At 40.3% G+C, this 23,955-nt stretch overlaps 1 protein-coding gene across 1 annotated transcript in view; it reads right to left on the reverse strand.

The window, feature by feature from the left end:
• ERCC4 (ERCC excision repair 4, endonuclease catalytic subunit) overlaps positions 1-18,981 on the reverse strand; it is a 30,072-nt gene extending 11,091 nt beyond the window's left edge. The window contains exons 1-9 of the mRNA XM_058570026.1: positions 18,775-18,981; positions 17,209-17,389; positions 12,541-12,736; positions 11,414-11,621; positions 9,075-9,255; positions 7,956-8,084; positions 6,895-7,005; positions 4,618-5,215; positions 2,740-2,832 (exon numbers count right to left, since the gene is read on the reverse strand). Coding sequence (XP_058426009.1) covers positions 2,740-2,832; positions 4,618-5,215; positions 6,895-7,005; positions 7,956-8,084; positions 9,075-9,255; positions 11,414-11,621; positions 12,541-12,736; positions 17,209-17,389; positions 18,775-18,981 — 1,904 coding nt within the window. The remainder of the gene's footprint in view (positions 1-2,739; positions 2,833-4,617; positions 5,216-6,894; positions 7,006-7,955; positions 8,085-9,074; positions 9,256-11,413; positions 11,622-12,540; positions 12,737-17,208; positions 17,390-18,774) is intronic.
• Between the last annotated feature and the right edge of the window lie 4,974 nt (positions 18,982-23,955).

Below are 23,955 nucleotides of genomic sequence, written 5' to 3' on the forward strand. Positions count from 1 at the left end.
GCTGCTTAGACTCTGCACAATCCCAAGAAAGGCCTGTCTCCTCAGGACTGGCCCTTGACCAGCTTCTGGGAGATGACCTCTGAGCCCCCGGAATATTCTCCCGATAAGAGGGTTTTTGTATGCCTGAGGCCTGGGGGACACAGCACCAGTTTGATCAGAGGGTTTATGCAAACAGTGATTTATGGTGAATACTTGTTTTGCTCCGGGGAGCTGGAGATCGTCATGAGGGTATTCTGTGTCTCTATGACTGACCCCCAATAAAAACGCTGGACCCCAAGGCTTGGTGAGTTTCCCTAATGCCACCACTTTGCGTGTGCTGTCACACACTGCTGCTGGGAGAGCTAAGCATGGCCGTGAGACTCCACTGGCAGAGGACACCCAGAAGCTTATACCTGGTTTTTCCTGGACTTCGCCCCAGGCATTCTTTCCCTTTGCTGATTTTAATCTGCATCCTTTCACTGTAACAAATCATAATTGTGAGTATACCAATTTTTCTGACTCCTCTGGGTCCTTCCAGCAAATCATCGAGCCTGAGGGTGCTCTTGGGGACCCTCGAAATGAACACCAAAAACCTAAGTGAACTATTTTAGCTCTATGTGCTCATTTGTAACTTGGCAGTAATTACTTTAATCAGAGAAGCCTTAGGCAAAGGATGTTTTAAAAAGAGTGAAGGAATGGTTAGGAGGTACTGACCCACACCCAGTATCACCAATTGCTTGATTCCATTTCCTAAATATCTCTTAAATGTGTCCCCTGCTCTCCATCAACCTAATCTTGGCTACCACCTGTTCTTATCAGACAACTGCAATAGCCTCCTGCCTAGTTTCCCTGCTCCATCCATTCCTCAGCTTGATGCCAGAGACAGCCTTTAAAAACATACTTTGTCACTTTCCTACTTAGAACTCGTCAGCGCTATCTACTGCCTTTAGAGTCAAGTCTTAAATCCTTAACAGGCCTCTTGCACCTCTGAGCCTTCACACACACCCTTGTTCAACATAACCCGTGTCCACCCCGTCTCCTTAGCAACCATCACATTCTTCGTGTATCAGCTAAAATGTCACTTTTTCAGTGAAGCCATCTCTGATCCCCCTCACTGGGTTAGGTCTCTTTGACATACTCTCTGATTACACTCTTTTCTTTTACCTTTGCAGCCAGCAGCACTCTGCACATGTCTCTTTATTATAACATTCATAATCACTTAATGTCTGTCTTTTCCACTAGAGGATAAGCTCTGGGAGGGAGAGACTTTTTTGCACGACTATAACTTCAGCACTTTGATATCAGCACAGAGCTTGGCACATAACAGATGCTCCATAAATATCTGTGGATGGTTTGAGTCTGGGGAGAGTGAAGGTCTAGAAGACAGAGAGGCGCTAAAAGCTCTGGACAAGAAAAGGTAGCCCGTATAATACCTGGTTTGTTACAAGACTTTCTGAAATATTTTTTTAAAAACATATATACCATCCCACAGAGCACATTAACAGAAAATATTTTTTCATAGGCTGAAAGGACTGACCAATAATTGTATGAGTAGGAGCTGGAAGAATCCACGGCCAAGGCGTGTCACAAATACGGAGGATTTGAAGGGAACGGATGGGTACTGCCCATGTACTGTGCTGAGCCCCTCCACGGGGACTCAATGGCACTGATTCAGTAAGCATCCGTCTCCAGGAATGCATGCCCTGGACCAACTGGGGTATGTGTACATTTTATGCATACACTGAGAGCCCACAGCCACTGATGGAGGAAGGTTGTCCGTTTTGAAATTCTGTCTAGGGTCCTGGCAGGCTAACTGCCACTAAAAATGATTTCTGCCCTCTCATGGCCACTGATACATTGCCAATGTCTGAGGCTTGGAAGGTTGGTCTGGCCCAGCCATACTCAGTCAAGGCCATGGTCTCCTTGAGTCTAGCCTTTTCTCTGGCTCAGCTCAAGGATGCCCTGCCCAGCACCTGCCCTGGCTTCTGAGGCCCCTTAGAGATCACCTGGTCCATCTTTCCTCACCAAGCCACAATCTCCTTGACAACAACTCAGGTGGGGGGTTATGAGATTTCTCAAAGACTTCCAGAAGTAAGAGGTAGCTATCCACTTTGTGAATCTCTCACTTAGAAACATTTTCCTTATGTTAAACTGAAAAGCATTTTTCTATTTGGATTTGCAACATTACCAGACACTCATTCTCAAAAATATACACATACGTTCAGACAAACATCACACCTTTTAAAAAATATTTTCCCAGAGTGATTCTATTGATGGTCATCTGAACTGACTGGGTCATAAAAACATTTCCCAGTAAACAGCAGTCACCCATGTGTAAACAATGGAAACTTTACAAGGAGAAAAAAAATCATAATTCAAAGGGAAGAGAGAAATCTTGTGCATGGGGGAGGGGGAGAGGGAGATTTAAGAACGTGTTTCTTAGAGAAGTGGTGTTTTAGTTATATTTTTGGTGTTTTATGTTACATTTCTTTAAAAACAGAAAAGCAGCTCTCTTCACATTTCTCATATTCCATTAAACCATTGAAAAGCAAGCGGAGATGGTGGAAAAGAGAGGGGAAGAGAAAAAGGAAACGTGTGTTGGGAATGAATCAGACCACAGGCTTATCGTGATGTGACCCCCCCACCACCTCTTCCCCTCTCCATCTTTCCTGAGGCTCTTAGATATTCGCCGACCCAGAGAAGCCTCTGGATCCTGAAAGGCCTTTGACACTTTCATACTGATCTTCCATGTATTATTACCTTATGAGTTTTTCAAAAGCTTCCTTTTCTTTCCGCAAAGCAGTGAGGTAGCGCTGTTCCTCGGTGGAACCCCCATATATAAGAAAGTAAACCCTGCAAGTGAAGACAGAACTCTTTTAGGCTGCAAAAACATAATTTTTAATCTCTGAAAGGAAGAGCATAGCATTTGAAATCAGCAACCTACAGTGCTCAAATAATAAATATTTGACCAAGAATAAAATGTTCCATTAATCACACACTAAAATTAAGCTGCCTAACCCTACCTGTGAAAGGTCTCATCACCACATGGTTTTTTGTTTTTTTTTTTCTTTCCTCAAAAGGAGGAACAGAAGTTAGGTAAACACTGAAATATAACTAGACGGATAGAATAATTCTTCCCTCATAACTATAAACAAATCAGAAAACACAAAATCTTAGCAGCTTTTCTTTTTTCAATTTTTTCTTTGTGCCTCTGCCAAACAATCGTTTCAAAAGTTGGATAGTAGTTACAAAAACCAGCTTATGAAAGTTCATGCTAGTGAAAAATAAACAAATGAAATCTATATGACCTTTATCTTCACAAGTGACTTCTCAGTTCTTTTTTGTTCATGTCTTAACAGAACCGAGTCATCACACATTTTACTTAAACATGCGGACACAGAAGACATATGGATTATAGCAGGCTCCTGGAGAAATCATTTGATATATTCTTTTCTCTTAGAAAAGGCCTGCTTTTATATCTTGTTTGTTGCTGAGAAGCTGAATTAAGCACCTCCTCTGTCCCTTCTCTTCACCTTCTATCAGAGGTATTTTCCTTTTTTAGCTCTCGATTTTTCCTTAGACTTCATCTTCCTAGATTATATGTCTTTGAAGTGTGGACAGGGAACAGACCATTGGACAGTGAGTCCAGAGACCTCAGCTCTCCCACGAATGTGCCATGTGGCCAAGGGCAAGTCATTCACTCTTTCTGGGCCTCAGTTTCCCATTGATACAGCGACCGGCTGAACTCCCAGGGCCCTTCTGATTCTGAAATGTTTCCAAACATCACATTCTTCTATTTTCAGGCAAGAAAGAACTTTGGAGCACACAAGCTATCTACGAAGTTGATCAATAGCAATGTATGAAGAATTCACCAGCCTATAACTATTTTACCAGCTTCATCTAATCTCTTCATCCTGCATTATTTCTGATCCACCTCCTCCATTCATTTCTACTCTGAAAGGCTGCATTAGTTAAACTGCTAGAAAGGTTTCTTTTGGCTCTGTTTTTGGTTCAGACTGAGTTCAGGATATTAATTTTGCTGTTTATTTCCCTCAGATAACTGGAGAGCCAGAACACTATATTCTTTGGGAGGCATCATTTTCTCATCTGATATTTCTGTAGATTATTTCATCTGATATTTCCTGAAACTCAAGAAAACTTGGTACAATAATTCCCCAAATACTTTAGTTTTATGTGGATGTAACTAAGAGTCACTTCTTAAAATTTATAAGAAAGACATTTTAGAAGACTGAAATTATTTAGCTGAGTCATAATGATATTAACTTTTGGTAGAAGTCAAGATATTGTAAATTTCCTAGACTTTTTCAGATACAGCACTCCACGAGCCACAACCAGTGCATAAAGAACATGGTACAGAACAGGAGAGCAGGAAGTAACGAGAACGCAAGCATTCCCTTAGATTCGTTGTTCTGCTACAACATTTGATATCCGTCCTATGCAAACTCGCCAGATTGATCAGAAAGCAAAATAAGGTTTCAGAAACTTAACCAACATCCCAACAATGGAATGTTAAAGATAAGAAAACCCATATGCAACTGGTATAGTTTCTGTGTTAAATCCTAAAGAACTGTGAAATTGAAGCCTATAAGATAACAGCTCCGATTCTTTATAACTTGCCTCAGAGGTTTCCCAGGCCTACTTGCCCTGTAAATCTCAAGCTGACGAACAAACGTGAGCTCTGCGTCGTACAGAACCACATATCTTGGCTCCACTTCGTGCAGCACCCTTGTCAGAGCGTAGGGGTCACTACAGCCCAGAAGGGGATGGATGATGGTGAGCGGGTCTTTCAGGATTCCATAGGCTGCATCCGATGACAAGTTTAAATCAAATTCCTCATGCTTAATTTCTTCTGAGCAGCTTCCTGGGCTACTGCTTAAGCCTCTAGGACACACTTCCTTGGCATCCCCTTCCTCCTCCAGTTCTTCAGACTTTCCCATCATCTGAGTTAAAGTCAACTTTCGTTTTTTCTTTTTGCGAGTCTTTTCTTTGGTAGAAGTCCTTTCTTTGTTTTGGGGGTCTTTGGGTCTTTTGGTGGATTTCATCCTTCTCTTTGAGGTGTCCTCCTTTCTAAATGTCATCCATACTTCTTCAGCTTTGCTGTCCTTCTCAAAGGTCTTCCTGTAGAGCCTCAACAGGAAGGCCTCTGCTCCAATAGCGATATACTCCCTCAGCTGGGAACATGTTCGGTCATCACTCGCACAAATTAGTACTTGACCTAAAAGCAGAAAACAACGCTGTGTTACTACTACCTCACGGGGGCCCTTGCCCCTTCCCCCACAGGAAGACACAGCTTACCCCTTGGCGCTGAGGATACAACATTTACAATTTGTTTAAAAAAGGTCTCAGATGCTTATCAAACGCGTTCACCTCTTCACCAGGATTACTGAAATCTTTTGAGTAAAGTTGAAGCCAGAAATATTTAGAGTCTTATGAATATATAGCCATGGTATAATGAAGGCTTTAAAGAAGCTTTTTTTAATTAATAATTTTCCAGAGGATCTTATACAGCAAAATAAATTTCAAATGGATTATAAAGTCAAATGTTAAATATTAAATCATAAAAAAAGGTGACTATTCTCCAGCTCTCTGGGTGGAGATGATTTTCTAGGCTTAAAAGCAATGGAAGAAATTTCAAAGAAGATTGATATCTATAATCTAAGATTGACTCTATGAGAATAAAAAACTGTGCATTAAAAAAGCTAGAGACAAAAAATAACTTTATGCAACAACTATGGTAAATGGTAATATCTTTTATAAAATGCCGATACAAACTGAGGGCAGAGTCTAGACTGGCAAAGGAAACTAGACACTTCACAAAAGAGGAAATGCATGGAGAAAATATTGAGCTCACCAAACATCAAAATTTAAAACAAGATAACATTTTTCTTTAATCAAATTAATAAAACTGTTATACATACATAATATATGTATACACACACAAATGTACAGAATCTCCAGGCATTGTTAGCTAAGTGAAAAAGATAAGCCCTTATACTGCTAGAAAAAATGAAAATGGATGAAAACCGTCTATAAATCAATGTAATAACATGTCTCGAGAACTCTATCACTTGACTCCTTAATTCTACTTCCAGAAATTATATCTACACTATGACTTTAACAATGTGAAACAGAAAGTAAGTGAAAGAACACCAGGAAGGAAATATGCCAATTTAACAGTGGCTGCTAGACATAATTTTTTTCCTTCTCTTTTGTCTTTATATTTTTCACTTTTTCTAAGTGAGCATGTATGACTTTGGGTCTTCAATCACAGCACGGTAAGTTCTGGGATAATATCACCGGCATATTTACTAACATAGGGATTGTGTGCTTGCCTTTATTGCAGAAGTTCAAAGACTCAATAGATATTTTTTAAATCTAGATTTTCTTTTATTTTCTATCTGGTTTTATTTTTTAATTTAGTTCAGGTTTAGTCTACTGTGCTAATCTTTTAGTATATTTATGTCTGAATAGAGGAGCCCTAAAATTTGGAATTTTTTTAGGGCTAGGTCAATGTCATTTATAGCCTGGTTGAGGCTTCTCTGGAAAGATACTTGCTGAAAATATAAAACATAAGACTCTTTAGCTTTCTCCTTGGGGATTCCAGATTTAAAGCCTGGTGAATATATATGTGGAGATTAGCTGCATCTTTAAATACAAGTCCCAAGAACCCAACCAGTAAAAAAACCCTGCTTTCATGAACACACAATGATTCAACCTAGAGAAAAATCACGTCAAATGAACAGAAAGGAGGTTGCCGCTAGGATCTCAGTGTTCATTTGGCATTTATTCTTCTACATTTTATAAACAAAATGGTAAGCGATTTTTAAAGAGCTAATGAAAAAGACTCATTTGCTCAATCTTGAAAGCAAATGTCATCCTCTCCTTTTTTCCTACCTGGACCCCCAAGGGCTTCACTCTCCTTATTTTCTGCCTCAATTTCTTTCAACACTTCGGTTAGTGCTTCCCACTTCGGGTTGCTCTCCAGGACCAGTTCCTTTTTTGTTTCTGTATAGAAATAAAAGATAACCTCCTGCTATGTGATAATATTTATCCATAAAGTATTCCAAAGGCTTTCAAAACAACAGATAATACAAGCATCATTCCATAAGCCCATTCCTTTGAGCTTCCTTCATAATGCTAGATAGAATCTGCTTTCTTGAAAAAGTTGTACTTATGGTCTCAATGAAAGATACTTCAAACCAACATTAATACAGGTTTCATAAAGCCGTAATAGAAAGTTATATGCATGGTCACTAATAAGAGAAGATTCTGTGTTAGTTGTCAACTGTGACATTACACGTAAGCTGCTACACAAAATAAAGGAATCAGTACAGAACCACAGTATTTATGATTTCTAAAATCCCCAGGATTTTCACAATCCTGAACACAAGATGGAAGTACACAACAATCAAACTTTCATTTCACATCACTAATATATTTAATTAAGTTTTGAAACTGACCTTTGAACTAGGCAGAAAGTAAGCATTAGCCCTTAAAAAAATCAATGATATTTATTATACCTACTTAAAAAACCAATGATATTTATTATACCTATTAGATGAGTGTTGGAATAAAATCCATATTTGCCTCATTCTCTTATATTTATGTTCTCGAAAAGCTATAAGGGATGTTAAAACGTTCCACTAAGACTATAAGTGCCAAAAATAGTAATTACTCTGAAGTTAAAAAAATAAACAATCTATAGTTCTTATGTAGCAGTAAGAATAGTCTTGACAGATACTTGGCATTTGTTATGTGGAATATGGTGGCAACGGATTGTAACCCTTGCCATGATGAATACTTTTAACATTTTACATGTAATATACCTTTAACATACAGGTACACATTCTTCACATGCCTGAAGGAGATTTAAAATTACATTGTAACTTGATAAGCATTTCCACACCAAATACTTAAATAAAAGACACGTTTAAAGATTTAAGCCTACAAAATACCTTGCTCTTCTTTAATTTCCATTTTTTCAGACATTTTGTCTTTTTTACTCATCTTGGCATCTGGAACATGATAAACCCTTGCTCGAGCATTTATAAACATCGAGGTGCTGGAGTCAAGAAACAGCCAACCTAATATGAAAATTAAAAAAAAAAAAGCCTTCAATTGATGGTTAATGTTAAAGAATAGCTGATGGTCACATGACCTATATATACAACTGGCTGCCATCTTGTTTTCCCAACCAAACCTTCTCCCTTATTGTGGCCTCTGTCACAGTTTGGCTAGACCAGTTGTTTTAAAGTGTGGCCTACAGACCTCTGGCGGTTCCCAAGATGTTTTCAGGGGGTCTGTGACCTCAAAATTATTCTCATAATAATACCAACTCATTATTTGACTTTCTTCCACTGTGGTGACATTTCCAGTGATGGTGCAAAAGCATTGGTGGGTAACATTGCTGGTGTCTGACCACAAATCAAGGTGGTGGAACCAAAGTGTCCTAGCAGTCAATGTATTCTTCATTGCTATGCACCTGCAGTTTATTTGTCAAGGATGTCCCTGATGAAGCAGTAAAAATTATTAATCATATTAAATCTTGGCCCCAGGGGCCCATAGACCACACTCTGAAAACCACTGATCTAGCCAGTGAGAGAGGTCACAATAGTAGGGGAAGGCTGTGACAGGTAGGAAAACAAAATGGCGGCCAGTTGTATATGTATGTTTCCCTACAAATCTCTTCTCTTTAGTATTCAGCACTCTAGCTGATGAAACCCCATACTCCCTTGCTGTTTCTTTGGGGAAAATGAACTTTAAGTTCTTAACAACTAAACTTCCAGAACATAACCTATTTCTAAGTTGGGAACTGCCTGTAATATACACAGTCTTTTCTAGAAATAAAATTGCCTGGAATGGATATGAATATTTATTATTATACAGAACAGAAGTTAAGTAGGCGGAAACATTAGCTATCAATAAAACCTCCATCCTTGCGCTATGAACATAAAACGTAATTCGAAATCTTAGTGTACCATGAATATAGCACTCCCCACACCTGATTCCCCAACAACATCCAGAACTTGATTCAAATCAGCTCCTAGAATAATATTAGTATTTTTATCTCCCACCTGAATTCTGACCAAAAGCCTTCTCTGTTGCTCTCAGAGATTCCAGAAGATTAAGAAATGTGACACAATCATATTGGGAGAGATACTGCAGCAAAGTTCGTAATATCTTCAAATCCTGAACCAAGGATTTAGTCTTGGCTCCAAGCTGGTGCCACAAAGGATCCAGATAATGCCGGATTGTCTACAACAAGAATAAAATTTAGTATTGCTAAAATATGTTCAATAGAGCTATTATTAATACAAATTATACTTTCAACAACCATTGTCCCCTGCATACCTAAAAGTGGTAAATTTTATGCTATGTATATTTTACCACACACCAAAAAACCAAAAACATTATCTCCCAAAGAATTGAATACGAAATTTCAGTTCATAAGATTCTAGTAATAATGTTTAATTTTTTAAATATAAAGCAGGGTGTCTCATCAATAGACTCTTTATGATCAGATAGAGTCAATTCATAATTATCCACATTTACATTATTAGTCAGGAGAGAAAAGGCCTGATAAACATCAGATAATCAATTACTTGTTTTTATGAAGAGTCAAGGCATGCAGCTCAGACACATTCAATTTCTGCTAAGTTTGGCTGTGACCGTAACCCGGATGGATAAAGACGCAGGATCCGGTTGGACGATGGAGCAGAGAGCATAAACCAGGCAACTACACAGTATCAAATTAAACAGCAATGTACCTTACTTTGTTCGTGTAAAACGTTTGTTTAGTTTTTTTTTGTTTATGTGTGATTCACTGATGGGCAAATATTTCTTAAATTAACAACTAAATTTGAATATTTTTTTTTAAATAATTTTATTTATTTATTTTCCCCCCAAAGCCCTAGTAGATAGTTGTATGTCATAGTTACACATCCTTCTAGTTGCTGTATGTGGGACGCGGCCTCAGCATGGCCGGAGAAGCGGTGCCTCGGTGCGCGCCAGGGATCCGAACCCTGGCTGCCAGCATCGGAGTGCGCGCACTTAACCACTAAGCCACGGGGCTGGCCCGAAATTTGAATATTTTTAAAGATCCTAAACAGTTGCCTAAACCACAGAACAGCTTTATGTATATACTACGTAGGTACCTACCTATCCACAGCTACATATATATGAACATTTCCTTCACAAACTGATTCTGTAACTAAAAACGATAATACTTGCAGCATGATATGGAAGCAGCATCACTACATGGCATCTTACCTAAGAAATTTAATACTGAGCAGGAGTAATATCTGGATGACCATATAATTTATTGTCTAAACTGGGATTCTTGTGAAAATGAAATGACACTAATAATAATTACTTCAGGACAACAGGCAGATACTGGGACTGTCCTAGACAAATTGGGACACATAACTACATGCATCTTTTGTAAAATCATCTATAAAAGTTAAATTTTCTAACAAGACGAAAGTTACGTCCATATTTACATTTGGTTACTAAAAGAATACCTAAAATAATACTTTGACTTTTACTGGTCAGGAGATGATAAACAGAAATTTAGTACATAACATATTAGGCTATATTTTGTCTTTCTAGGGACATATACATTCTATTATAAGAATATGAAGGTTTTTTTTTTTTTGGTTTTACCATGCACTAAATTTTAATAAAATTTACTTTAAGAATAGAGCAACAAAACACATGAAATTAGTTTTATGTATCATTATTTCACAATAATATGACTTTGAAAGAATCAGAGAAATGAGAAAGATTGATTTAGAGTTTAAAAGACAGGAATTTGTTCTAACAAAATATGAAAAAAAGCTGCCTCAAATTTTTTAAAAGTCAGCATTTTCTGTATCTATAATTCAACCGTAGACATTTACATATCTGTATTAACATTAATCTATGATAAAAAAATCAGTTAGAATAAAAATTCCTTGAACTAAAGTCTTACCATTTTCTCAATTCAGAATGTAATTTTAAGACAGAGCAAGTTTCATATTCCTCAGTAATGAAAACTCATCCAAATTAATTTTTATTCCAAAAAAGAGATCATAAATTTATATATAATTATAAAGCATTCTTATGTAAACTCTTCTACTTGTAGAAATCCACGTCATTTCAGAGTAAAAAGATTATTTATCCTCCTCTTAATTATACTTAAACTAAGAGACAATCACTTAAAACCGCAAAAATCAGTTATGCTTATACACTAATCCACACATTTTACTACAAATTATTACTTTCCAGTAAACCAAAGAAACTATACTTTAAATCACCTCCAATTTAATTCTAAAGTAACAGCAAATTCCTATTAAAAACATCACAAATATTAAAATAACTTGCATTCTTTAAAACTATAACAAACTGTGCTTAAAAAGGAAAAGAAATGGAGTACCTTGTCAAAAGGTTTTCCAATAGCATTTTCTAAAGATAAATCTTCGACTTCAAGCGACGGGTTATGGCATTTTAATTCCTTTAGACACGCATTTAAAATGTCCAGTATAGCAGTCTGAATGGCAAGCATGGCAGGGGTCATAGAAACATGAATTTCTACGACTTCTGGTTTGTGCTGTTCTAAAAACGAGTTTACAGCTACATGGAACCTAAAGAGACAAATAGTTTTCAAATATTTTCTAGAGTTTCAACAACTATGTATTTCTGGTCTCGGTTTAATATTCTAATAGCTTTTTGTAAATGCAATTAAGAAGCAAAATGGAAAGCAAAATGACAATGTTTTCAGGAACACTTTGAATCTCAATGAATGGAAGTATTATTCAAATAAGGCAGGGGTCAGCAAACTATGGTCTGGGCCAAACCCAGCACCTGTTTCTATAAACAGTCTTATCGGAACACAGCCATGCCCACTGTATATATTATCTATGGCTGCTTTCACACTGTAACAGCAGAGTTGAATAATCGTGACAGACCACACGGCCTGCAAAGCCCAAAATGTTTACGATCTGGCCCTTTACAGGAAAAGCATGTTGATCCCTGAAATAAGGTATAACCGAGAAAGGAAAAAGACCACAACAATGACTCCTAAATATCATACAGTATAACCAATATACGTATTAGCATAGGCTGCAAAATGTTTGAAAATTGAAACCTTATGTTTTTCCTAGAAATTTACATAAATTCTTCAAAATCTTCATGCTTAATTTCCCCGATGGGTAATTTTCAGAGTGAAAGTGGGAGTCGTAGCCCGTAAATCTGTAGTTCACCCGAAGCTGTTGTATCTGTGATTCTCTAGAGCCCTGGGGGTTTCACTACACGTCCAAGAAAGGACAGAGTGGCTGCCCTTGGATGGATTTGATGGGCTACCAGAAAAATAACGATCACATCTCTCTCTCCTTTTGAAAGAATCGCAAATGTCGTGACCATATATTTACATTTGGATGTACTTGTTATGAACCTGACTTCCATGTGTCAAGTGCAATTACAGTAAATTTTACATTACGTTAAAGTGCAAAATTACATTACAGCAGATTCTCTCACAGAAACTTGTCACATACTGCTATTTACCTTGGCCACAGATACAGCTTCCTTACAAAGAGATTTCTCATCACTCTTTCCACATGACAAAAACCAGTATCAAAGGCGACAGCGTTGTCCGTGAAAGCTTTAATGAAACCACGTTTGTTTTTCTGGCGAAAGAGGCGCAAGATGAATGCTTCTTGACAAGACTCGATTATTCTGTGAGCTCTGTACACTAAGATGCCTGAGGGGGTAAAATCATAATTTAAATTACAGAATGGACATGTAGTTTCCATGCCCACTTTTGTTCATTTATTCACCACATTTTTCTTGAGTGCCTACTTGAGCACAGGCAGGCCGTGTTCTAGGCGGGGGATATAGCCAAGAACAAAACAGACATAAATCCCTGTCCTCGTGGCACTTAAACAATATAAATAAGGAGACTATTTAGTAGATTATAAGGTGATAAGTGCTAAAGAGGAAAAACGAATCAGAGAAGGAGGAGAGAGACTACGTGCGAGGGGTGGTGGTTTGCAATTTTAGATAGTGTGGCCTCATCGAGGTTATATCTAAGTAAAGCCTGAGTGGAGTTGAGGACCATGGGTGAGCCTTGTGACCATGTGGACCAAGAAAGTTCTAGGCTGAGGGAACAGCAAGAGCAAAGGCCCTGGGGTGGGGCGTGTCTGGCATGGTGGCGGAAAGTGAAGTGGGTCACCAGTTCTTTTACATGTGAATCAGATGTGGACTATACAAAATAGCTGCATTTTAGAAGTTTGGGCAACATCTGCATCAATTGAGAGGTAAACTAGTCCATTTAGAATAAAAATCTTTACTGAATATATTTAATACATCTGTTTTTTGGAGTGGTGTGGTAATGACACCCTTGAATCACAAAAACAAGGATAATTACACTTGTTTCCTTACTTGTTTTTATAAAACAAGAGTACTGGACCAAATGATCCTTCATGTGTGTGTGTGTGTGTGTGTGTGTGTGTGTGTGTGTGTGTCTGTATATATATGCCATTTTGATGCAGTATGATCAGTGATAAATTGGGGAGAGACACGAGATGTGCATAACAGTGCATAGACGTCACTTCTGGATCAAAAACTCAATTATTCTATGATGATTCTCAGTCTTTTAGACCTAAATCAAGCCAGTTATCATACATATATTTGTTATAAATGTACTTGCACGTATTTGCTCCAGTTCTCATCACTCCTAGGGTCTGGAAAACGACACTAACGGTAATTTATGACTCTGGTAGTTCAATATACTCAACTCAGGTTCTACTGTTTTGGTGTGTGAATTTCGGATCAAGGTCGCTGGAGCTAAAATTTATTCTAATTGTTTTCCAAAGATGGTAAAAATTAACAGGGTTATTTAGGAATTTGTAGACAAAGGATTTTTAATAACCCCAATACATGTATATAACTCATTTAATACTCAGAAAAGATTCTGTGGGGGGAGGGTGAAAGGGGTAAAGGGGCACACACGTGCAGTGACGGATAAAAACTGGACTGTTGGGGCCGGCCCCGTGGCTTAGCGGTTAAGTGCACGCGCTCTGCTACTGGCGGCCCAGGTTCGGATCCTGGGCGCGCACCGGCGCACTACTTGTCGGGCCATGCTGAGGCTGCGTCCCACATACAGCAACTAGAAGGATGTGCAACTATGACATACAACTATCTACTGGGGCTTTGGAGAGAAAAAGGGGAAAAAAAAAAGAGGAGGATTGGCAATAGGTGTTAGCTCAGGGCTGATATTCCTCAAAAAACAAAACAAAACAAAACAAAACAAAACTGGACTGTTGGTGGTGAACACGATGCAGTCTATATAGAAACTGAAATAAAGTGATGTACACCTGAAATTTACACAATGTTGTAAGCCAATATGACCCCAATGAAATAATTAAAAAAAAAAAAAAAAGGTTCTGTACCCAGTAGGCAGGTTTTTCCAAGTACTCTACTGGGTCACACTTGCTGGCCTGGACTGAAATATTACATAAAGTTAAAAATAATAAAGATGGACTTCTAAAGGAAAGGTGAACCTTAGTTTAACAAAATGTTCTCCAAAAGGTTGTCAGTCTTTTGGAGCCCAGGAGGGAGGAGAGGAGAACTAATATTATATCTAGGCCCTGGGGTTACGTACTTTTACAGAATTTTATTTCGTTTCATCCTCACAATAATTTTACAGGGTAGGTATTATTATGAGACCACGAAACGGAAGCAACTTAATCAAGGTCACCCAGCAAGCAAGACCAAAGGTTCCAAATCACGTGCGTCTGAGAGCAAAGCCAGACTTTTTCTACTAAGTGACCCGACCTGAGGACCTCTCTTCAAAAAAAAAATAAACAAACCACAAGCAGGTTATGTTAGTGGCGGCAATTCCAGTCCCACAAAAACCTACTTAAATTTTTATGCTCCCCTAACACTTCGTATCTCATACTGTACTGTCATTACCTCTTCACATCTGTCTCCTCTACTAACCTGTTTGAAGACAAGAAGACTGTAACAAGTAGGAATCACAGACTGCTCGCTGTGAGCCACCTAGGGCGCTAACACACTGTCTCATCTCACCCTCACCAGAATCCTAGGAGGAAGGTCTCCAATTCACAGATAAGTAAACTGAGTCCTATGGAAATTAAGAAACTTGCCCCAGGTCGCACAGTTGGTGCATGGTGAAGGTGGGCTCAAACCCAGAAGCAGCCTAACTCAAGAAGAGTTCACCACACTGTCTCATTCATCTTTCTATCTCCAGCACCTGCCACATTCCTGCCAAACAAGGGACGCTTAGCAAATTAAATGCTTGTTGGACGACCATAAAGCTGAATTACAGCACTGGGTGCACAAATCTCACATGTAACTTTTTTTTTTTTTTTTTAAAGTTCCAGGGGAAAGTGTGTTCTGAGTTCTATTTGGAGATGTCAGGGTCCGTGCTAGCAATGAAAGCATCCTCCTGTCCCATTCTTCTGAAAGAACAATCTGGGTAAATATTTACAGTCCTCTCACTATTTAGGAGTTGTGGTTGGCAGGGACACCTCGAGTGGGGTGTGCTGGTGATAACGGGTGGTGACAGGGGAACAAGTTAGGGCTGGGGGCAGTCAGTACTTTCCAGAGGGTTACATGCTTCGAGGACTGCTCTTTGGTCTGTAATAGCTGTGGTGAAAGCCCTACACGGGCTTCCTGGGGAGGATCCCAGGGGGTGGCGAGTAGGAAGGAATCCATTTCTGGCATTCACTTCCATTCCATTCAGCCAAGCAGCAGTAGCAGCTCCAGCTTCACTACTGGGAGTTGATCAGAAATGGGGACAGAATTTTGCACTTTTAATTAGGAAATACCTATAACCTATACTTTGGACATTTCTTTGATTCAGATTGCTCTCTGCCTAATTAGGTTGAACTGTTACTTCAAGTTACAGAGAAATACTGACATCTAGCGGTCATTTCAATATATACATTTTCCATTTTATCAACTTAAAAAATAAAAAATAAAACTACACTTATAAGAAAGCAGCAAACAGTAAAAGACTATGATGTATGAAGATTTCTGGTTATAAAAAGCCAATACTTTTTTTTTTGCTATATTTATTGTGTTCACTATGTACCAAGAACTATACTAAGCAATTTCTTTATTTTATCCCACTTAATCCTTACAATAACTATAGGAGACACTATTTTCTTCACTTAAGAAATGAGAAAATGGAGGCTCATGAAAATTAAGTAACTTGCTTGGAAGCAGTAGCATTACCATCCAAAGTCAAGTGAGTCTGGCCACACAGCCCATGTCATGACTCATAACAATTATAACTGTTATAAAAGCATAACAAAACTTTTCCTGAATCAGTTCACCACGAACTACATAAGGTATTCATTCATACATTTATTCATTAAATATTTCTTGAGGGTCTTCTAGGTTCAAGGCAATATGATAGATATAGTGGGAAGTATGATTATGAATTTCATAGTCTCTCTGCCCTCCGGAAGCTCATTAAAGAGCAAAGCATATCTATGCATCATTCACCCAACAAATATGTGTTTAGTACATACTATGTACCAGTGACTCAGCCTGGGATGAACAAGTTGTTTCTTGTGCCTATGAAGCTTGTTATCTCACGAGCGAGACAGACAAACAGGAAAACATAGGTGGTGTTCTCAAGTGCTATACTGGAGAAGCACAGGGTAACCTCAGAACACAGACGTAGGGCCCCCCTAAATTAGCTTTGGAGAAATCAGAAAAGGCTTCCCAAAGGACAAATAAAAATGAAAAATAATTCCTTTTCTATATTAATTCTAGCTAAAATTAAACCATTCTTCTCAAAATAATTAAGCAACTACTTGGTTTAATTTCAAATCATGAGAAAATATACTCTTGAAAGAGGAAAACCAAATATTTTAGAAAATATACTAAGAATATTTACAAATATTTTAATTCTGATTAGGTTCTAAAAGCAAATGCCAGCCAATTAGTAAGTATTTACTGAATATGAGCTCAGAAAACAAGAAAAAGTCAATCTTATGCTTAGTTACTTATTCAGGTCACAAGCATTCATTGCGCATCTAAAATGTGTCAGGTATTGTGCTAACACCTGGAAGCACAATGTTTAGCAAAAACATCCAGTGCTGCCCACAAGAAGGTTCTAGTTTAGAGTTTAGCAGTGGGGACAGACCAAAAAAAAGGGCAAATTTATATATAAATAATGATAAAGTTTCAAATTCTTACCAGTAATTAAATCTGAAGGTATCCTATTGGTTAAGAAATCAACCACAAGTATTCGACTTGTTGCAAAGATCACACCGCCTTGTGTGTACACTTCATAGCGACTGTTGCTTGTGATTTCATTGGTTACACGTCGAGGGAGGTGTTCAACTCCTTCTATCTTCAGCTGATTGATAAAATACTCCTAAATCAAATCAAACTGGATTAGTAGGCAGTTTACTACAGGGCAGCTTTTATTAGGTTGCAGAAATTTGCATTTAAAATGATGCTGCCTTTCTCAGAGATAATGAACTTCATAATGAATATACAAACTAATTTACTACTTCAGGGTGATCAACCAACCAGTCTACATTTACCTGGGGTTTTGTTTCTGCTTTTGGGTTTGCACTAAGAAATCATTGCATTTGAGTTGTTATTAGCATTTTAACATCAACCAAAGAAGACTTTTTAAACCCTGGGTCAAAAGACTTCTGCTACCTAGAAAATACTTCGCACCAAAGCCAGGTTTGCAGGCAAGTGTACTGTGTGAGAAGATAACAAGGAATCTTCCCAGGCAGTGTTTCAGACTATTAGCTCTGTCCTGATCCCCTAGAGGGGATTTCATGTCACTAAGGCCCAGGGCCCTTTACACCTTCAGTCCAACACTACCATACTGGGGGCCCTGTGGTGGGAGAGGCTCTCTGTCAATCTAGATACCTAGAGGAATCAGACAGCATCCCTGCCCTCAAGGAGTTTGTGGTCACTAGTCTCAGCTGACATTTTCCTCCTGGCCACCTGCTCTATCTAGGGGCTCATCAGATTTGCTGGACCAGCCCGTGTCACCTCTCAATACCCCCAACACAGGTGTACCCCCTTCCGCCCTCCTCAGCGTCCTCCATTCTCCTTAACCCCAGGTACCCTTCCCCAATGTCCTCAGCTTTCCAGCTCCCTTCCCTTCTGACCCTTTGCCCCTCTTCCCACAGCCTTAGTGAACCCCCTTAGTCCCTCCTCTTCCCCAGGGGGTTCTCCCCAGCCTCAGCTGTCTCCTTTCAGTCTCCCCATTACCCTCAGAGATTCCTCCATCCCCATCAAGTTCCCTGTTAGGGACCCCACTTCTCTGACCCCAGCAATATCCAACGTTAGGACCCCCCTCATTATTCCTATCCATATCCTCCTCCAGACATCCCTGTCCCCTTCAGGGACCTCCAATCTTTCTCTCCGCCCCCATCCTCCTCAAATGACTCCCCTACTCCTCTCAGATGTCCTTGCACCCATGTCAGGGATCCTCACTCAACACGCTCCTATCTGTGTCAGGGACCTGCATCCCTCTCGGAGCCCCCCCCATCTTCTCAGTGTCCACACACCAGTGTCAGGGACCTGCATCCCCCTGAGGACCCCTCCATCCTCCCAGCGTCCTCGGGCCCGTGTCAGGGACCTGCATCTGCCTCAGGACCCCCATTCAACGCCCTCGCAGCCGTGTCAGGAACCTGCACCGCCCTCAGAGGCCTCGCACCCGCGCCCCGGCCTGCGACCTCTCAGGAGGCCCCACAGGCTCTCGGGGTCCCCTCTCCCCCGCGCCGGCGGCCGCACCTCCTCGGCCGGCTGCGTGTTGAGCACCAGCACCAGGCATGCCGGGTGGCAGTGCAGCCGGAGGAAATGGTAGAGGAGCCGGTCCGCGCCGAGCCCGCGGGCGCACACGACGAGCCCGTCCGTGTCGAGTAGTTCCAGGACCAGCTGCCGCTCATACTCCAGCAGCGGCGCCATAGCAGTCTGCCGGGCCGGCGCTCCCGGCTCCATGGGCGCCCTTCCGGGGCCGCGGCCGAACGCAGCCGAAGAGAGCCGAGGCCGAGACGAGCGTAGGCCGAACGTAGCCGAAGAGAGCCGAGGCCGAGACGAGCGTAGGCCGAACGTAGCCGAAGAGAGCCGAGGCCGAGACGATCGTAGGCCGAACGTAGCCGAAGAGAGCCGAGGCCTAGACCAGTGTTGGCCGAAGGAAGCCGAAGAGAGCCGAGTCCTAGAAGGCGCGCGCTGGCCGATCGTAACCGAAGAGACCAGCGTCCGCCGAAGGAAGCCGAAGAGGAGCCGAGTGGAGCCGAAGATTTGTAGAGTCACCGGGAGACCCCAGCGCTCCCGATAGGTGTTCCCTCCACCCCTCAGGCTCCACCCCCGAGCCTTCAGTGGTTCAATCTTGCCCGGTCCCTTCGGTCAAGTTGTGCGGCTTAGACCTAGACCTAGACCACAAACTACCAAAAAGCAAGGAGAGGAGAATTAAACTCAAGTAGCTTAGTTCCCTGATTTTGACAATTGAAAAAGTTGTCAATCTTCCAAGTGCGCCTAGATTGAGCAGCACCTGTTTCCCAGGGTGTGGTTTGCTCCTTACTTTGCTGTTGGCTCCTCTCCCCCTTTAAAATGTTTTGAGTAAGCAGAATAGTTTACTAATTTCAGGCTCTTGTTTCTCTCTAAAGGTCTTGAATATAATAATCTATTTAAAATAAAGTCTCAACCAGGTGTCCCCGCAGCAGCCGCGTCGCGCCTTCCACTAGGGGGACACCTTCGGTAGTATTTGTTCTATACCTAGAAATGCCTGTTAATCGAACTAGAGGAATTGTTTTGTGTCGAAATCCTTTCCCCTCCAACCTTCATTGTTTGAAAATAGAAAATATAAGCAAGCAAAAATAAAAATCACTTCTTAGTCCGTTACCCAGACGTAACCACTGTTAACATCATGAAATCTATACTTTTAGTCTTTTTTTCTATCCACACACACAATCGCATCACACAGACTTCTTTTACCGGTATGAGATAATAAATAACGCTGATTTAAACCTGGAGTTTGTCACTAACAATTGACAAACCTCTGGACATGGTATTTCATATTCTTTGACAAAACCCTTTCATATGGCTGATGAAATTTCTGTAATGAGGATGTACCATCCGTATTTACCTAATCCATTATTGGTGGACATTTAGTTTGTTTCCATATTTTCCCCCAGTATCGTAAATATTTCACTGAGCATTTCAACCATCCTCCTACAATACACTTTAGAAATGGATAATTACTGGATTAAAGAGAACAAACATTTATGAGGCTTTTCATTACATTCATGCTGCCGCATTGCCATCTAGAAAGCCTGTACCAATTTACATTCACACCAGCAGTTTACAAGAGGATCTGTTTCTCTGCCTTGTTACTGCTTAATCCAGTATTTTACTGACATTTTGTCAAGATTACAATAGCATGTAATAATTCCTAAATGCTGGTTAAATGGAAGGGGATGTCTGTAGACATTCTACATGCAGCATTTCCTGTGAGATAGATATTAATCTCTCCAGCTCTACAAGTGAGAAAATAGAGGCTCAGGGAGGTTATGTAACTTGGGCAACCAATATTCCTTGGGTACCCACCATGTGTCAGGCATGGTACCAAGTGATAGGATTCATCAATGAACCAATTAGGCAAGATCTTTGCCACCATAGAATTTATATTCTAGTGGGAGCTTGTATACGAAGATGTTTAGTCATCATTTCATTTTGTGAACTACCATTATTTCTCAGGCATTTCTAGTATGTCCCATACTAGGACACTCGTCAAAATTTCTTCATGCCTCCCTAATAAGTGGGATGTCATACAGGTATTAAAAGCTGTATGTAGCAAGATACCCAGTATGTGCTAATATATACTGAAAAAAGCAGTCGCAAAACAATAATGTATAGTATGGTCCCATTTGCCCAAAAACACCAGCAAACAAACAGCATTTTCTTGTGACAGCGTAGAAAAGCTCTTAGCAAAAGCAATTGCTTCTGGGGAGTGGAAATGAGTGGCTTGCATCAGGGTAAGACCTTTACATTTCAGTTTATTTCCTTCTGTTTGACCGTATTACCATGAACTTATATTGCTTTTATAATAAAAACAAAAGAAAAAAACTTCCCAGGTACTATAGAAATACTTCATCGATATTACCTTGTGAATTCTAGATTTAATGTGTGTGTAGTGGGCCACACGATGTCAAAAGTAGGTAACTGGGGAAGCAGACTTTTGTAAATTCTAACAGATTGCGTCTAGACATTTTAGTTTTGTTCTTGGGCAAAAGTTTTCAACGTAAAGTGAAGGATTCTTTTTTTCTTATGTCTGTCACAATAATTCTCCAAACCTTTCCTTATTTTTAAGGTTGTTCTGATCACCAGAGCCATCTCCCCTCCCGGTCACTTTGCAAGTTTCAATTTGCCTGCGAGGACACAGGGCAGGGCAGTGATCCTTGGGCCTTTGGTGTTGGGCTGGGAAGGAGATTAAGCATTATTTTCCTCCTGACCTGAGATAGAACTCAGCACACCTCAGTTAACCCTAGCTTGACTTACACAGGTAGGCCACCATAGTTTCTCTCAGCAATTTCAGTCTTTCACATATATACGTGAAATGCCTACTAAATCCAGAGGTTGGATGAAGAGTGAATGCTTCCTGGGCCTAACTCCTCTCTGAGAGCCAGGTCACCACTGAGCCTCTTGGAGTTTGCTTATGGTGGTTTAAGGGTTCAGGCTTTAAGTCAGGAAAGACCTGGACTTGAAACCCAGCTCGGCTACCACCTACTAACTGTGTGAACTCAGGCAAGTTATGTAACCTCTCTGTGCCTGAGTTGCCTCATTTTAAAATGGGGCTGATAATAGGACCAACTTCATGGGGTTGTTACAGAGATTAATTGAGATGAAGAAAATAGCAGGATATAAATAGTCAACCATTTTTTTTGTGTGTGTGTGAAGAATGAGGGATGGCTTAGATTAACTTGGGCTGGGGGATACAACAGGGTTGCTTTGTGTTTATTTATTTATTTTTTATTGCGGTCATAATAGTTTATAACATTGTGAAATTTCAGTTGTATGTTATTATTTGTCAGTTCCCATATAAACGTGCCCCTTCACCCCTTGTACCTACCCCCCAACCCCCTTCCCCTCTGGTAACCACTAAACTGTTCTCTTTGTCTGTATGTTAGTTTATCTTCCACATATGAGTGAAATCATACAGTATTTGTCTTCCTCTGTATGGCTTATTTTGCTTAACATAATACCGTCAAGGTCTATCCATGTTGTTGCGAATGGGACGATTTTGTCTTTTTTTATGGCTGAGTAGTATTCCATTGTATATATATACCACATCTTCTTTATCCAATCATTGATTAAGGGACAATTAAGTTGCTTCCACTTCTTGGCTATGGTGAATAATGCTGCAATGAACACAGTGGTGCATAAGTCTCTTTGAATTGTTGATTTCAAGTTCCTTGGATAAATACCCAGTAGTGGGGTAGCTAGGTTATATGGATTTTTAATTTTTTGAGAAATCTCCATACTGTTTTCCATAGAGGCTGTACCAGTTTGCATTCCCACTAGTAGTGTATGAGGGTTCCCTTTTCTCCACATCCTCTCCAACATTTGTTATTTTTTGTCTTGGTGATTATAGCCATTCTAACGAGTGTAAGGTGATATCTCAGTGTAGTTTTGATTTGCGTTTCCCTGTTGATTAGTGACGTTGAACATCTTTTCATGTGCCTATTGGCCATCTGTATAAATATTCAACCAATTTTTATTCAGAAACTTAATGACAACTGCTTTAAAATGATCCAACCCATTCTAGGATATGAGGCACACGTACCTCTAGGGGTGGAAACCAAACATTCCCCCTTACTTCTGAGGATCCTTTGACGCCTGCATCCTCCCCGCCCTCTAATAAGGGGAAAGTTGTTTGTGGTTGCTAATCATTTAGGCTCTAGTTTTGAAACATCTTAAAGATGATTGTGAGAGGAAAAGTGGAAATTAAGCATTTTTATATGTAGGAAGGAAGAGGGTGTGGGTTGAGAACTTGAAGGAAGACTGGGGTGTGGAGAATGAGGAGCAAGCAAGGATGTTTGTATATGGGGCCAAAAGTCCTGGGACCAGCTCTCTGGGAAAATGTCCAGCCCACTGCCTGTCTTGACATGAGTACAGCCATGTTTGGCCGCTCCATTGACCTACAGCCTCCAGCACAAAAAGAAATATAAAAGCTGCTTTCTGTGTGGTGGGAACTGGCCTTTTCCCGGGAACTGGCCTTTCTCCCACGGAGAGAGTTGCAAGTTGTAACATTTCAAGGCTCTTGGAGCGTCGTAGCCCGGAATGGACTGGCCATCTGTGCCGGGCTGAGATGATAACCAAAGAGAACAATGCACGTACACAACTACTGGGCTGGGACGTTAGCCAGGGGGCTCAGTGCACGTACGCCACTGATAACCATTTGTGCATGGGAACACTAAATGCTTGCTCTGCAAACTCTGTAATTGCTTACTCTGAAAATTACTGATGGTATAAAAAACTGCTGGAAACTGAGACCCGGTGAGAGTTCCACCTGTGGAAGGGACACCTTGCCCAGGACGTGTGATCCTTGCCCAGCCGCGTCGATTGACAGGGCTCTCCCGGCAGTGGGGCGTGGATGTTGTGAGTAACTGATTTGATGTGAAGTAATTGATTTGATATGAAGTAATTGATTTGATGTGTTCTCTTTTCGGTCAACCTGGTGTTTCTCTTTCTGGTTGATTTGTGTCATTTCTCTTCAGCCGATGTGGATGTTTTCCCTTTCCAGTCGGGCTGATGTTTTTTCAGACTGTCACCTTTACTATCCTCTATATAATAAAATATACCTTCAGTCCGTTTGTTTGGAGTGGAAAGTGTCTTTTACGTCTCCGATCGAATCCCCGAACCTCTCGTAACACTGCCTGGAAGGGCAAGACTGAGAGAAGAGGCCACGAGTCA

The sequence above is a fragment of the Diceros bicornis genome, chromosome 26 (genome assembly GCF_020826845.1).
Source record: "Diceros bicornis minor isolate mBicDic1 chromosome 26, mDicBic1.mat.cur, whole genome shotgun sequence".
In the NCBI taxonomy this organism is placed as follows: Eukaryota; Metazoa; Chordata; class Mammalia; order Perissodactyla; family Rhinocerotidae; genus Diceros; species Diceros bicornis.